Source organism: Leucopleurus acutus, assembly GCF_964270905.1.
Source record: "Leucopleurus acutus genome assembly, chromosome: 16".
Lineage (NCBI taxonomy): Eukaryota > Metazoa > Chordata > Mammalia > Artiodactyla > Delphinidae > Leucopleurus > Leucopleurus acutus.
This window is the reverse complement of record NC_139158.1, coordinates 82,338,124-82,354,399: the sequence shown is the minus strand read 5'-3', so window position 1 is coordinate 82,354,399 and position 16,276 is coordinate 82,338,124. Positions and strand designations below refer to the sequence as shown.

At 62.4% G+C, this 16,276-nt stretch overlaps 1 protein-coding gene across 1 annotated transcript; it reads right to left on the bottom strand.

Moving 5' to 3' along the window:
- Positions 1 to 424: 424 nt before the first annotated feature.
- Positions 425 to 15,653, bottom strand: RBM38 (RNA binding motif protein 38). Its single transcript, XM_082856602.1, has 4 exons — positions 15,255 to 15,653; positions 14,393 to 14,516; positions 13,860 to 13,914; positions 425 to 1,758 (listed from the first exon to the last, which is right to left on the bottom strand). Exons 1-4 carry the CDS (start codon positions 15,489 to 15,491, stop codon positions 1,455 to 1,457), a joined length of 720 nt encoding a protein of 239 aa, XP_082712728.1. The 5' UTR covers positions 15,492 to 15,653; the 3' UTR covers positions 425 to 1,454.
- Positions 15,654 to 16,276: the final 623 nt, after the last annotated feature.

The following is a 16,276-nucleotide window of genomic DNA, read 5'->3' as shown; positions in this document are numbered from 1 at the left end:
CCCTGCCTTCTCCAAGGAGCCGCCCCCTGCTCCACCAGGCTCTGGTGGAGCCGCCCAGCCTCTGCCCCCGGGGCCCTGCTCTGAGCACATCAGAGACTGAGCCCGGTGGCTGTGGGGCTCAGAGGCGCCCACTTCGAGGGAAAAACTACAGACCCACTTTTTCTTTAAAGAAAACAAGTTTTATTTTTATAATCAGAACATTCTAATAAAAATATTATTAGAATCTGAGCTACTTTGCTTTCTGGGCCTTGACTCTGCCCTGGCGTGCAGGGAAGCGCCTGCCCGTGTGCAGCAGCCCCGAGGCCTCCCACTTCCCTGAGGTAGGTCTGCAGGAGCGGCCCGCACGCCCCAACCCCCTCGGGCCTGTCCCCTCATCTCACTCTCCCCTCCCCCTCCAGGAGCCCCATCGCGGGCTGTGGGAACTGTCACCTCCCCCGTCCCCGAACCCCCAAGGCAAGCAGATGTGTCTCAGCTCAATCCCGCAGCTGCTTGGGCTGGTACATACACAGCAGGCGACACCGCGGGGGGCACTCTGAGCCTCCACCCTGCCGGCCAGGACGCTGCGGTCCAGCCCCTCGGCCCGCAACCCCGTCACGGCCGCAGGGAGGGGGACAAGCTTAAGACAACTTACTGTCTGGAGACGCCCACCCTCTGAGGGGCTCGGGCACCCGGGCCAGCAGACACCTTATCACAGAAATACTATCACTGGCTCCTCGGGTGTAGAGCCATCGACAAAAGCGAGTCTTTCAAAGTCAAAAACAGGTTTTGGATTCTTGGTGGTGAGAGTCTCTGCTGAAAAAATAGACTGAAATTCTGAATCATCTTAGTAGCAAAACAATGATGATAAGGAAAAAAAGTCGCAGTGCTTCGACGTAAAGGACCACGGCCAGCTGCCCCGTCGCTGGTCACTGGTGGCCCTGCCGCACCTGGGTGTCTGGGGGCCGGGGGGAGGGGGGTGCACCGGGGCCAGCATTTAGAGAATGGGAACTCAGCGGGCCGGTGAGCCGCCCCGTGCGCGGTTCACAGCTGTGCAGACAGAGCAACAAGAGTCCACACGCGTCGCGATCCTGGGCCCCCTGGAGCAAGGCCTCTCTGAGCGGGACAAAGTCTCTGCTCACCCCGGAGGGCCGCTGGGGTCTGTGGAGGGTCTAGAAGGCCCCACAGGATGCTGGGGGGCCGCCCATGGGCTCCAGGGGTGCGGGAGGATGGGGACAGTGCGTGCGCGACATCCAGGCTGATCTTCAAATGGCTCTCGGTCACTCTTTTCTCTCAAAGTCCTCCCTCAAGGCGCGACGGTCCTGGGTGTAAAGAGAAGTGGTCTCTGGGCCACCCGGGTTGCAGGCGGGGTCCCGCAGGGTCTCCCGAGGCACAGGTGCGGTGTGCACCCCTGGGCTCGGCTGGCACTCGCCCAGCGCGTGGTGATGGTGCCGCAGTTGCAGGGGCAGAAACGGCCCTCACTGCATCCTGTCGGGCTGCAGCTGCTGAGGCTGGTACTGCACGAAGGCAGTGCCCGCGGGGGCCGCGGCTGAGAGGGCCTGGGGCACGGCGGCCGGGTAGCCATAGCTCACAAAGCTGGCGGCTGTGGCGGGCGAGGCGGCATACGGGTACTGGTCGTAGGTGGCCGGTGGGTACTGGGCGTAGGCCGGGCTGGCCGGTGTGTACTCAATGTAGGGCGAGGACAGTGACGGGACTGGGGCCGCCGGGATCACCACGCTGGGCTGGACGATGGCTTGTGGGTAGATGTAGTGGGGGGTCAGCCTGTGGGGCCAAGCAGAGAGGGTCAGGGTCAGGGTCGGGCGACAGAGCGGGGCAACACAGCTGGCTCGGGTGGAGTGGAGGTGCCGGAAGAGCCGGGTGATGCCGTGTCCCCCCTCCAGCATCTCTACTTCCTCATCTGTAAAATGGGTGCAATTACAACAATAATGGTGCTCCTACCACAGGGCCTTTGCACTGGTCGTGCCCACAACCTGCACAGCACTTTCCCCAGAGACCCACAGGGCTCCCACCTCCCTTTTTCAAGTCTGCACTCAAATGTCTCCTCCGTGAACCCCTCCAGGCAGCCTCCCCCATCCCACCCTACACCCCAAACACCACACATCCCTCACAGGAGCAACACAACATGATTTGGGGGCAGGGGTGGGGAGTTTAAAAATGATGAACAATTTCAGCATCAAATCCAGCACAAGCCCTTCTGAGCACAGGTCCCTGTGTGATCACCCAGGTCACATGTCCATGAAGCCAGTCCTGTCCCCCCACTTCCCTGGGTTCATCTTCCCAGCATGTGCCACTCCCTGCAGTGACACCTGCACAGTTTACTTGTTCACCACATCTGTCTGCCCTGACTACAACGTCAGCCACCCATGAACTGACAACACAGGCCCTGGCCCAGGCAGGGGCTCACTTGCTGAGTGAAAGGAGACAACGATGTAGTACAGGCGTAACTGCAAAACCGCAATGACGGTGCTGCGAAAAAAAAGATGATGGCCAGAGCCTGAGGGACAAGGCTCAGCAGGCCGGTGGCCACGCCTCACGCGCAGTAACTGGCTGAAACTTCCCCCAGGTTGGCCTTCAGGTAACCATCTCATTTTACAACAGAAAAACTGGTCTTGGAGGTGCCTCACCCAAGGCCCCCCGGGCATCAGCCTGGGAGCTGAGAGCTGCACCCCGCACTCGTCCCTCCCTGCAGGATGCCCACCGCGGGCTCCGTGCGTGCAGCCCTCCACTGTAGGGGCAACCCAACACGCTGCAGACAGAGAACCTGAGGGTCGGGAAGGCAGTACCAGCAGGTGCCCACTCTGCAGCCAGCGCCGGGCCCCACGGCAGCCTCGGCGGGGCAGACGCCGTGGCCTCCAGCATCAGCCCCTCCTCCTCCTCTCGGGCCCGCACAAGTCACACGGGATGGGGCTGACGTGGTTACACACCTGGGGTCCGCCCCAGCGTCCCTCCACGCCTGTGAGACAGGCCCCGGACCCCTGGCCTGCCCCCCCCCCATTCCGAAGAGAAGCTGCTTTGAAAGAAAAAGGGAACCGTCCCCTCCCGGTGCTCCCGCAGGCCTGGCAGGGGCAGAAACTGGGGCAGCTCTGGGAGAGCAAGTGGACAGAAAGCTGGGCCCTGGAAGCTGGGCTCCCTGCCCCCGCCAGGCCCCTCGGCATCCAGCAGCCCTCCCTCCCGAATAAGCACAGGGGCTCAGTGGGTCCCGGCGGCACCCCTGGGAACAGCGAAAAAGCAGAGAAACCCGAGTGTCGTCCACAGGGACGGAGCAGCGTCCAGTGTCCCCAGACCGCCCCACGTGGCAGCAGGACAAGGTCCACGCTCAGCCCCAAGCCGCTCCCCTCCACGCCGCCGGGAGAGAAAGCCAAGCCGCAGAACAGAGATACTGTTTATGCAAAACTGTGATATTTATACTGAATGGTGATAATGTTCACGCTAAAAAAATCACATGTGTATTTATATCCGTGCTGAGGACGGGTGAGGTGGAATTGCATGGAGCTGCCATTTTTATGGGTCCAAGAGCTGACTGACGGCAACTTTATGTGGGGCAATGTTCTGAACGCAAAGAAAAGGCCTGGAAGGAGGCTGTGTCAGGGTTGCATGTGGGTCCAAGCATCTCTAAAAGGCAAATGGATTCACAGGCACAAAGGGGAATGAGAAGCACCACTCACAAGAGCCAAAAGGAAAAGCAAGCACCCATCCAGCATCCACGCACTGATGAATGGATGTCCAGCCTGCCGCGCACCCACGCCAAGGAGGAGCATTCCACCATAAAAAAGAATAACACACTGACACACGCCACTGTGTGCATGGACCTTGAGGACACGATGCTGAGCAAAAGAGGCCAGACACAGAAGGCCACAGATTGAATGATTCCCTTCACATGACATCTCCAGAAAAGCAAACCCAGGAAGAAAGTGGTTACACTGCAGGGGCTTCGGAAAGCAGGGGAGGGGAGTGAGTGCTACGGGCCTCCCTCCGGGCGACGACAAAGTTCTGAATCAGACAGTGGTGATGACCGCACGACTGTGTGAATATATTTCATGCCCTAGACCAGCAGATTTGAGATTACGCGTGCCTTACCACAACAAACGCACAAATACAAGGGGCAAATCCTGAGCGAGGGGTGAACGACCCAGCGAGGAAAGAGCTGGGGTGGCAACGGGCACCACAGCCCCAGGGATCCAGCAGCAAACCCCTGGGGGTGAGAGCCTGGGCACACCTGGCCTGTCCCGGAGGGGCCCCAGCTCCCCCCGGCCAGGGAGTGCCTACACCGGGCCCCCGCCTCCCCATCGTCTGCCCTCCTGGGTGGCAGCACTCCTATGGTCGCCAAGGCCACACACTGCTGCTTGTCAGGAAGCCAGGCAGCTTTGGCCCGGAACCCTGCGCCCAGGCCATGGCTCCCACTCTCCCTCTCCGCCCTATTAGGAGTTTCTGCTGCCCACCCCCTCCTGCCTCCCTGGTGGGAACAAGAGCCCTGAACAGAGCAGGGCCTGGGTTCGAATCCCGCCTTGGCCTCCCAGGCTGCAACCACCCTTCTCACGTGCCTGCGCGTGTGCTCTGGGCGAGGAGGCAGCCGTGAGCAGACGACCCAGCCCCTGGCCTCTCAGCGCTTGGATTCCAGAGGCAACGAACACACCAACCCGTGAGCCAGAGCTGGGAGTGGTCGGGAGAGGCTTCTCGGAGGAGGGGGCAGCGCTCAGACCCCGAGCTCCTGGCCCATCTCCCCCACTGGACCTCACAGGAGCAGGTAGTGCCTCGCCCAGGGCCGGGCCACGGGAGGGGCTGGACACGCAGTGCTGACCAACAGCCGGTGGGCACAGACCCCTCCGAGAAAGGAAAGGGGCCCCGGCCGCCCGGATGTCTCTCTGAAAAGGAGCCAGTGCAGACACGATGGAGCGCATCTTGGTGCGGTGCCCGCTGTGCTGTCCTGGGCATCATCAATGCCCCCACCACGTGAGCCCCACGCGGCTCCCGGAACCCCAGAACATTCCTTAGTGGGCAGCTACGGAAGCTCTGAGCCCAGAACTTCTCCCAACACGGGCAGGCACACCACTGCTTCAGACAGCATTTGCTAAAAACGTGGATCCCTGCAGACTGCCAAGTCAGATGGGGTCCGGGAACCTGCATCTGACAGGCACCCGGAGATTCGGATACACAGACACTGCAGAACCACTACCTGGACCAGGCACACGCTGTCCCCACGGCGGAAGCACCCGGGGCTCTGAAATGACAGGTTTCTGGCCACACCTGCCTCAAGGCTGCTGGCCAAGGCAGCTGTCACGTTTACCAGGTTTCTGACACTCAGCGTCGTCAGGACTAAGCTCTGCTCTGGCCACCACAGAGCTGCCCTGCTGGGGGACGCTCAGACACGGTGTGGGCGAATAAGCTTCAGGGTGACAGGAAGGGGGACTCCCTTGCTTCCTGGCCTGCAGGGACACTGCGTGTCTGTATTTGTTCACCTGTTTCCCTCAAGCACCCTCTCCCCACTCCCCACTCTGTTTGTGAAAAGCCCAAGATGACTTATGAAGCATTTCACAGCCATAAAATAGGTGCTGCTGTTACCCTATTTCCCAGAGAGGGAAACCAAGGCTCAGAGAGGCCGAGGCACTAGCAGTCACACGGCCAGGGAGACAACGGCTGGCGTGGGTTCTGCCACTGGGTTAAGCACTGCTGAGTAAAGGTGGGAGGAAGCTGCGAAGCTCCCCCTCCACCCCCAGGAAGGGGACCGGGGCCCTCAGCTCTGCGCTGAAGTTACAGAGCTTCTGCGAGTCTCAGTTTTCCCATCTGTAAAACGGGTCTGGCAGAGGCTGACGTCAGGGCTTGAGAACCGAGACCCTCCACCAGAACAGCATTTCTCAGCCACGGCGGCTCTGCCCCCAGGGAGCACTCAGCTGCGTCTGGGACATTCCTGGTGTCACACTGGGGTTGGGGGGTGCCAGTGGCAGCCAGCGGGTGGAGGCCAGGGACACGACCAACAGCGCACAGGATGCCCCCCACCCCCCGCCGCCGACCACGAAGAACCCTCCAGCATCACGGTAAGGTCGAGACCCTGCTGTAAACTGCAAAGAAAAAGGCAAATACCATTGTCACGACCACTGACACCCATGCAGAGGGCTGGGAAGAGGCCAGGCAGGGACCAAGGGACTGAGCTGGTGCACACACACCGCCCCCCGACGGGAACCCACTGGACCCTTCGATGAAAAGGAAACCCCAGCCAAACCACCGGCTGGCCCCATCTGAGCACAGCCCCTGCGCCCCCTTCCCAGGCCCACACACCACAATGGGGGAGGTCTCACGCGCCTGGCACCGGGGAACAGGGTGCACGTCCAGCGGGTTCCTCAGCACCCCACCTACTCCCCAGAAAGGTCAGGGTGCTGCCGGCCTCCATGTGCTTGCTCTGCAGGCCTCTGAAAAGGGCACAGGCCTGGCACGCTCTGTCCTCGGGGACTCCCCTGCCCACGTCCACCCCACCCCACCCCCAGTCCCCCAATTCCCCCCGTTCCCCCCCATCCCCCAGCAGCAAGCCTGCATGCCACCCAGACCTGGCAGGCCTGCTGCGCAGTCCCCTACCCTGCGGCCAGGGGTCGTCTTAAAAACAGTCTGGGAGACCATGCCACTCAGGCACGTCCCCATAGGGGCCTCCCCTTTGCCCAGAGCCAAACCCTGACTGCTCCCCACCCCCCCAGGGCCTCCCTCAGCCTACCTCCCCAGCTTACCTCCAGTCCACTGTCCCCACTCCGGCCTCCCAGAGCTCCTTCCCATCCCCCAGACTGCACCTGCTTCTCCGAGCACAGGGCCTTTGCACCTGCTGCTCCCACTGCTGGCAGGCTCCTTCCCACAGCTCAAACCTCACCTCCTCGGAGGCCTTCCCCAACCACGCCCCCCCACCGGCCTTACTTCCTTCCTACAACCCCAGACTACCCTGTCATCCATCTTCTGTGCCACCGTCTTCCCCACGAGAATGCAAGCCCCACGAGGGCGGGAACCTGGCCTGGACGGCTGGGTCCCAAATGCCTAGCCAACCCCTGCCAAATGCCAAGGGCCCTGCGGGCACCCAGTGGCGAAGGGGCCCCTCCGGGGCTGCTGCCACTTCCTGGGCCGGGAGTCACGGCCCTGGGGAGGCAGAGGAAGTAGCCCGGCCGGCACAGCCGGGGACCCTGGGGAAGCAGAACCCGCAGCCTCAGTTCAAGTCTGGCTCTTCACCTGCCAGCCTCGGCCTCGACCCAGGGGCCGGGACTGCCCCCTCTCCACACCCCAGAGACCCCCTCCTCGAGCCTGAGGGAGGGCAAGATCAGCCCCCACCCAGCCCAGCCCCATGGAGGGTAGCCCGGGGCCCTGGAGAGAAAAGCAAACCAGCTAGCAGGACGGTCAGATTTGGGGTCAGAACCTAAAAGTCAGTTGACCCGATGCCCAGGGCCTGGGCAAAGCAAACCCCCAAACCCCCAGATTGGGAAGAGGGCTGCAGCCAGCCAGGTTCAAAAGGCAAGACCAGGGCTTCCCTGGTGGCGCAGTGGTTGAGAGTCTGCCTGCCGATGCGGGGGACGCGGGCTCGTGCCCCGGTCTGGGAAGATCCCACATGCCGCGGAGCGGCTGGGCCCGTGAGCCATGGCCACTGAGCCTGCGCTCCGCTACGGGAGAGGCCACAACAGTGAGAGGCCCGCATATCACCACAAAAAAAAAAAAAAAAAAAAAGGCCAGACCATCCTGGGGGGTACACGCTCAGGCTGAGCACCCCCTGCTGAAAGGGTGATGGCCGAGATCTCTGCCCAGACCCACGCACCCAGGGCAAGCGGCACATAGCCAGGAGCCAGCCAGCTGCCTCGGCCGATGGAGACCAGGGCGGCGGGCGAGGACCGAGTCTGGGTCCTGGCCGTGCCTGTCCAAGTCTATCGGCCCTCTCTGGCCGCGTTTCCCCATGGGTAAACTGAGGGTGCTACAGAGTCCAACAGAGCCTCCCCTGGAGCCCTGAAGGCAGAGGTCTTGGGGTCTGCGCAGGAGCGTCCGGGGACGCTGGGGCAGGTGAGGGGGCCGAGGGAGCCGGCGCCTGGGAGACAGACGGGCACGCCGCCCACACACTCAGAGCAAAACTGTCAGCGGAAAGGGATCAGCTGCAGCCCCAAGCACTCATTTGGTGAATGCACAGCTATCCCCAAAAATAGAAAGAAAAAAGGCAAATGAGCCCATTTCACTTTCTCTGCTCTCTGGAGGTTCGGCCTGAGGGGTCGGAGAAGCCGGCGGCCGCTGGGGCACAACTCAGGATCCTCAGGCCGGGGAGGGGCCTCCCAGGGCTCTCCGGAGGGGGGACATCCAGGTTCCCTGGGGCCGTCGGACCACAAAGCAGGTAAAACACATCTCCCACGGGGCAGTGCCAGACCCTGGCCCGGCATCTCCACCAGAACCTGTCCAAACCCAGACGCCCGCTCTTCCCCCCAAACTGCAGCCTCCCCTCACTGCCAAGGCCAACTGACCCACCATTAGCTCAGGCCCAAAGTTCTGCAATCTTCTCAGACTTTCTTTCACACGTTCTTTAAATGTGCTCAGAACCCCACAGCTCCTGACTCCCGGGCGGCCACCACGGCCTCGCGCGTGGACTGGATCACTGCAAGGTCCCCTAGTGGTGCCCCGACCCTGGCCTCGGTGGTTCAGGCCTACCCAGCAGCTGAAGAGACGCTATAAGACACAAGTAACCTGGCCCTCATCTGCTCAGGGCCCACAGCGGCCCCCCAGCACTCAGGCAAATCCAAATGCTCCCCTGGGCCACCGAGGCCCGACGTGAGCTGAGGCCACCCTGCTGGGCCTCTGACCCCGCCAATCTCCCACCACTCACACCAGCCTCCCCTGCCCAGCTGCCCCTCTCCCCGCAGAGCGCCTGTCGCCACCCGAGCCGCCACCGCTCTGCCAAAGGAAGCTCCGTAATCACGAGTAGGGCCAGGGCTCCCTCCGTCTCCACGAAGTCCCCAACCTGGCACAAACTGGCTGAACGAAAGCACAGCTTCCTCCTTTCAGCCACGTGGGAGGGGTCAGGAGAATGATCCAGATGCACCCCGCCCCCCGTCAGCACGCTGCAGGGCACGCATCATGTCCACATGGCAGATGGGGAAACTGAGGCTCAAGGAAGAAAACTCGTCGTGAGAACAAAGGGTCACACAGACAAGTCGCGGGGCTTCCAGGCTCCTTACACAGCCTCCTCCCGCTGCAGTGAGAAGGGGCGGCCCGGCCCACTTGGGCGCCCCCCACCCAGGTCCCTGCTCTGGGACACACCCGTGAGGCCAAGTGAGACGCCCACATCAGCCTGCGAGTGGTCAGGCCTCTCCCTTCGACCAGAGGCTTCCTGACGAGGCCTCGGTACGGGGGCCCTCCTGCCAGGGCCACTGGGGCCGGCGAAGAGCTCATCCTTGGACAGAAGCCCGAGAACCGCCCCTGAGGCCAGTGTCTGTTACAGCAGACGGGGACAAACAACAGGTGTGCGCGGGCCGCCCGCCAGGGAGGGCCACGCGCCGGCCCACTCCTCGCTCCAGCGAGTGCCAAACAGGAAGCGACGGGCTGGGGAGGGGCAGGGCCACCCCAGACACCCTGAAAGTAAAAACAAGCCACGTGATGCCACCCGGGAGGGCACCAGCTTCCTCTCTGCCCCCATACCCTCCGGCTCTGACCTCACTTCCTGCCACACCTCCAAGGCGCAGGCCCCCTGTTCAGGCGCTGCGACTCCCCCCGGCTTTATTTACTTCGTATCATGAAATCACGAGAGACTCTCCGGAAAGCACAAACACAGCAAAGAGAGGCCCCAAAGGCCCTCCCGTGGGGTCCCCAGAGGTGACGTCTCATAACCCAACATGCTACCAAACCCAGGAGGTGCACGCCGGACCATCGCTCTGAGCTCGGCTCCGGGCCTGGCTTGGATTCCACCAGCTCAGGGGTGTCCTCGGGTGTAAGTCCATGATTCTGTATCGCACGCACAGTCACCCACCCACCGTTACAATCTCGACACAGGCCTGTCCCAGGCCATGAGGCCCTCCGCCGGCCAGCTGCCCTGTCCAGCTGTCCCCGTCACCACCTCGGCCCTCGGGTGCCCACGTGGATGTCTAATGGTCTGGCTTCCCCGCCAGAAAGCGAGATGGAGAACCAACCACACCTTTTTTATTCAAAGTATCCAGCAGGCGCTCAACAAATACTGGATGAATGAAGGATTCTGGGAACAGCTCTTGGCCTTCTGCCCAGTCCACTGTGCTCCGTGACATCTTCCTGTCACTCTCTGGCCCCTCTCCCGCCCTGGGGACCCAGACACTCTGCTCAGACCCCCTGGGCAGGCACACACCCACAGCCTGGTCACAGTAAGGGCAGCAGGTCTCCATCTGGGCACTGGGGCCCTTCACACAGAGGGTGTAGGGGCCCTGAAACTCTAGGAAGAACAGTATGTGCACGTGCCAGGGAGAGGGTCCCATCCCCAGTCGGCCCTGAGAGGTGGCACCGACAGTCCCCACCCCGCAGACGGGGAGATGAGCCCAGAGAGAAGGGGCTGGGCCTGGCCTTGAGCCCGGGGCCTCGCTCCAGCACGAGGCCTGCCTGACATCCAGCAGCCCCGGGACCCTGTTCTGCCATCTGGGACCTAGAGACTGGCCCCAACCCAGCACCGAGGGGGGCGGCTTGCGGTGGACGGCTGTGGAGCCCACAACAAGGCACCCTTAAGAAGCTGGGGTGGGGAGCTGAGCCCGGAGAAGCAGTTGGCCCTTCAAAAATAACCCAAGGAGAGGCTCCCAGTGCAGCCAGGCCTGGGACAAACCTCAGCTCCTACAAGCCTCAGGCCCAGGCCTGGACAGACAGCCCTGACACTGTGAGGCCCCTTCCAAGCCAGACCCAACACTCTGCCTGGACCTGTGCCTGCAGTCTGCTGACTGTCCCACCCCATCAGCAAAGGGCCGGTCGGCCGGGGGGGTCTATGGCTGCAGTCCCCCCCGCCGGGATCGAGCCACCTGCCACCTGCCAAAGAAGCCTTCTCCAAACCCTAACCCTAACTCTAACCCTCGGCCCCACGTAGGTAACATGACGGAAGTGTCCCAGTCGCGTCAGGTCCTGAAAAATCCCATTCTTGAAGAAAAGAAAAACTGCGGGCAGGGAATCCAAGCAAAAAGCAGCGAATGTAGAAGTTCTTTGGCAACTCTTTCCACGCTGACATTTACGACCCAGCCAGATGAGGATTCCGCAGCGGCCTTGCCCAGAAGCAAGCTGTGGAATCTTTAGAGCTGTCCCAGGCACACGATCGGGGCCAGAAAGTCGGGGAAAGTTCCGCGGGGCAGGAGAGGGTTAACGGGTTTGCAAACTCTGGGCTGCCCGGGCCTTGCTGCCAACCCAGAGCCACCACCACCGACCGCTGAGTCAGGCCCGGCCGAGTCCAGGCCCATTGTTTGCAAAATCAAAAGGGACGCTGACGGCCCAACTCTCCAGCCAGGCGGGCGGGCGCTGGGAGGAGACAGCTGACCCCAAAAGCCCGGCCCGGCACCCTTCCTGCCCTCTGGGGTCTCAGCGAGGCCTGGCGGGAGGCGGCACAGCTCTGAGAGGCTGCGGTCCACCGGCCGCTGGAAATGCAGAGCTGGACTGTCCCTCTGATCCTTGTCCCCGTTTGGGTCTCCACCCCCTGGTAACCAACAAATAGGGCCAGCAGCCTCTTCGTCGTCACAGGTATTAAATGGCCAGCCAGCAGATTCACTTACAAAACGCTGTCGCCTGCAGTCGGGAGCACATGGCAGTAAAATCGGTGACCGATGCCTGACCACCCCGCCATGGGTGGTGCTCTGAGGACCACGAGGGAAACGGTCGAGCACCCTTCCCACCCGCCCGCCCCAGAGAGCAGCGGTTGAGAGCACGCGTTCCAGAGCCAGCCCGCGTGGGTTCAAATCCTGTCACTTCAGCCACCCTGGACAGGTTGTTAACCTTCTTAACCTTTCTTTGCCACAGTTTCCCCACCTAAGAAACAAGAGTAATATCGGTCCCAACCTTAGAGAGCTGCCGCGAGGGCAGGAGAGCAGGCAGACAGGCATGGAGCCCCTGGCCCCACGTGCCAGCACTGCCTCAGGTGGTTATTATTCCCATTTTCCGGATGAGGAAAGTGAAGGCTCGGAAGAGAACATCTCTCGCCAAGATGGACCAACTGGTAAGTGACAAGGTCAGCGTTTGAACCCAGGTCTGCAGGCTCCAGGGGCCAAGTGCTGATGCCCACCAAGTCCCAGAGGCAGTTGTGACAGATCAAAAGGGAGCCCAGGCTCGGGCGGGAAGCTACGGTCGCATCTCAAGCAGGAAAGAGCCGCACGTGCTCGAGGCTCACGCCCGGATCTCCGTGCCAGCCCCTGGCCCAGCCCCTGCCCTGGGGAACAGAGCCAGGGCTGTGGAAAGTGAGGAACACCCTCCTCGTACGGCCTGAACCCAAACAGGAAGAACCTGGGTGATGGCAGGAAGACAGGGGTGTCCCCAAACACCTTCCAAGATGGCTGCAGACACAGGTGAAGCAGATCCCAGGGCGAGAAGGAAACCAGAACCCCCTGTTCCCTGCCGCCCTCCAGGCTTCCTCTCAGGAGAACAGACCGGGACCTGGGCTCACACACTTCCTCCAGTTCACGTGGGGGCCACTGTGCTGCCACAGAGGCTGCCTGTCAGGGTAAGCAGCCCCGAAATCATGGTTGACCTGCCCAGTCCACCCAAGCCCAACTCCCAACCTGCTCCAGTGCCCGGTTCACGCTGCCCCAGTGAGCCAGGTGGCCCCTTAAACCAAGCCTCTGGGGCAGGTACACACACGCTCACACACACGCTCACACACACACACACACGCACGCATACACACTTGCAACTTTCAGCACAAAACGCAGGGTCTGGGATTCAGTCTCTGATAGCTTAAGAAGTTCTAACATTCTAAAAGGGGCTGCCTGTTCTATATCTGCCCCCCCAAAACAAACCCCCATCCCCATCAGCACACTCCCTGCACTGGGGCACACAGCCGGCATCAATCACAGGGCTGGGAAGTCAGCCGGCATGGCAGGCTCCTTTGTGCCCCTAAAGTTTCTGTCCTTTCCCAAGCAGCCGCTAGACCTTACTAGACGGTTAAAAAAAAAAACAAAGAAAGACAACGACGAAGGCCCTTTTCGGATGGAGGAGGCTGGGACACACTGCTCTAAAGCACATCAGACGAAACGTCCACAGGCCGGACCCACTCGGGTGGGGACATCTGGCCCTGATCCCGGCTCACCTGTTGCAGCTTCGCAAACATTGGACCGGTTGGCAGTGACCTGCTGCCGCCATCTGTCGGGCACTGGAGCAGGTCAGAGGGGCACCCTCAAAGAGCCTGGCCTGCTTCCTAGTCGGCAAACCCTTCCAGCATACTTACCTAACCTGCATGGGGCCCATGCCAGGCCTCCACCCACAGAACTCAGAGGTGCTGTCACCATCCCATATCACAGGTGAGGGAACTGAGGCACTGGTGGCTGCGTGAGCGGAGGTCACGCACCCAGCGAGGAGAAACCGGGATCTGAACCCAGGCCACAGGCTCCAGAGCTCATGCTCCCATGTCTCTGTGGTGCGGCCTTTTCTGGGGGACAGAGAAACGCAACCTGCCTTCTCCCCCTTCTCCCAGCTTGTCTCCCTCCCACTCCCAAAACACAATCACGCTTCTGAAAGGCTGGAGCAAAGGTCGGTTCTCAGACGCAGAAAGGTGGCTGCAGACAGCGCAACCGACCGCCGTGGGGTCGGCGGTCCCAGGGTAAGAGGCTCCCTCAGACCGATGGGCGCCTGCACCAGAAGACCCGGGAAGCCCACGGCCCCCGGCCTGGCTTCCAAGGCCTGTTTACCGCCCCCCACCCCAGCCAGCCCTGTCCACTCACCCGTAAGTCCGCTGGATCAAGGTGGGGTGCAGCTGCTGCACGCCGATGGCAAAGCCTAAAACGAGGGACCAGTTAGGGGCCCGGCCTGACACAGGAAAGCACCTCACCACCACCCACCTCTAACCCAACGCGTTAATCAGCTTCCTTTCCCCTCCCAGGCCACCTCCACATGAACCCCGAAACTCCCAGCCGAAGGAGGCCGAGGGACCCGAGAGGCAGCAGCCTCTGGGTGTCGGTCCTCCCAACCTCCAGCCCCAGGGACCAACTTCCTCCCTCCGGTGAGGACAGCTGACAACCGGGTGATGCGCCCTCCTCGCCCTGTCCCACAGGCACACACAGCCAGAGGAAGGGGTTCAGCTTCCAAGCTGGGAGATGACTGCTCTGAGATGGCTCTCTGGGAGCACATGACAGCCGACTGCCACCCCTGGGGGGGGGGGGGAGCGGGGGGGCGGGCGGGTGCCTTTTCCACCCGACAGATACCAACGCTGAATATAGCAATCAGAAGTGCCAGGGAAGGAAAACAGGGCTCTCACCCGTCTGAAGGCTCCGCGGCTTGGCGCCCAGATAGGCCAGGTTCACGTTGGCCTTGCGGCCGTCAATGTTGGGGTTAGGGTCTTTGCAAGCCCTCTCCGCCGCCGCCCGGTCAGCCATGGTCACCTGGAGGAGCACAGACGCATCAGGGGCTTCCCTTGCCGGCGGGGGGAACGGAGAGAGGGCTCTAGAGCCCTGGCACGGGGCCCTCGTTTCCCCCCGCCCCGGGTGCCCATTACCCAAGGCGTCCAGCCCAGTCCCCTCTGACCCCAGCCCGGGGCCCTCCCAAAGCTGCCCCTGGGCCCCGGCTCCTCCCCCCGAGTTCAAGTGCTAGGAAACACTGCCCTCAAGGACGGAAACAACCACCAGGGAAGACACGGCCACCCTGAAGGGAGGCAGGGGTCCCGGCCAGTGGGGACGACAAGCCTCCTCGTGGGAGGGGTTTAGGAACACCCTAGTTAGAAAGGAAGTAGAAGAGGTGTCTTCAGGCCCATTTTTACTTAGGTTGTTTGGGGTGTCTGAGGAAGTGCTGGAAAATAAAATGGGGTTGCTTCCGAGCTCCTGAGCGCCCGGGGCTGAAGCCCGGCTCCTCGCTCGCCTGTTGCTCCAGGAAGTGCCGAGAACCTCTCCACAAACTTCGGAGACCTAACTGAACACAGCGGCTCTCCCTTTAAACCGGGCGTGGGGAGGGGGCAGGGAGACGGGGCCTGGGGGGCGGGGGCAGGACCGGCTGGAGCCCGAGAGGGGGCAGCAGGTGCCGAGCCGGCGGGAGGCGCCCGGGGCTGGCGTGCGCCCGCCGGCTGACTCAGCGGCCCGGCCGCGATAAGTGCGGGGCGGGGAGCGCCCGGCCGCGGGGCCACTTACGAAGCCGTAGCCGCGGGACTTCCCCGTCTGGCGGTCGGTGATGACCACTGCCTCCTCGATGTCCCCGAAGCCCTCGAAGTACTTCCTGAGCGAGGCGTCGGTGGTGTGGTAGGGCAGGCCACCCACAAAGATCTTGGTGAACGTGGTGTCCTTCTGCGAGCCGTGCATGGCGCCGAGGGCGGCCGGGGGCCGCGGGAAGCCCGCGCTCGGGGCGCACGGCGCGGGCTGCAGCAGCATGGGGAGCGCCCCGCCGCCTACGGACCCGGGCCGCGTGGGGCTGCGCTCATTGGGGGCGGCGGGGAGCGAGCGGGGCAGCAGGGGCGCCGGCCCAGCCGCCGGGCCCGTCCACTCGCGGGTCGCTCCCGCTCTACGCGCGGCACTGCGCTGCGTCGCGTTTGTGCCGGCGCTGCGGGAACTCTGCGCCCCGTCGCCCACCCGGGCTTTGTAGTCGGCCCCGCCCCCGGCCGCCCAGGCCACGCCCCTGGCGTCCTGCCCCGCCCCCTCATCCCCTCCCGGGCGCGCGGGGGCCGCCGGGAGGCGTAGTCCGGCCCCGCCACGCCACGCCCCACGTGCCCTGGTGAAGCCCAGGGGCAGGGCGAGCACAAGGGTAGGGAGCACATCCGGGTGTTTTGGGGGCACCAATACGTGCTCACTGGGTTCCTGGCCCCTGCTCTCGAGGAGCGCACCGTCTAGCGAATGAGATGTAAACGATTCAGACCATGTTTAGTGAGTCTGAATCGTTTCCCCAGCGCAGCTTACGGTACAGGAACTCATATTAAAGGTGAAACAGCCTTTGTTTTTATATGTAAATATAATTCGTTCGACGAATGTTTATCAGGGCGTGGGGGATGCAGAAATGCACGCAACACACTCTACCCCACAGAGCTTCTATGAACAAGACAAACAGGTAAATATACAGTGTACTATCCATTAAGAAATAAATCAGGGCGCTGCCATCCAGGAGTGGCCAGAGTGGTCCCGGAGGCCCCTCTGAGAAGGTGACTGGACAGGGGAAGTAGTTC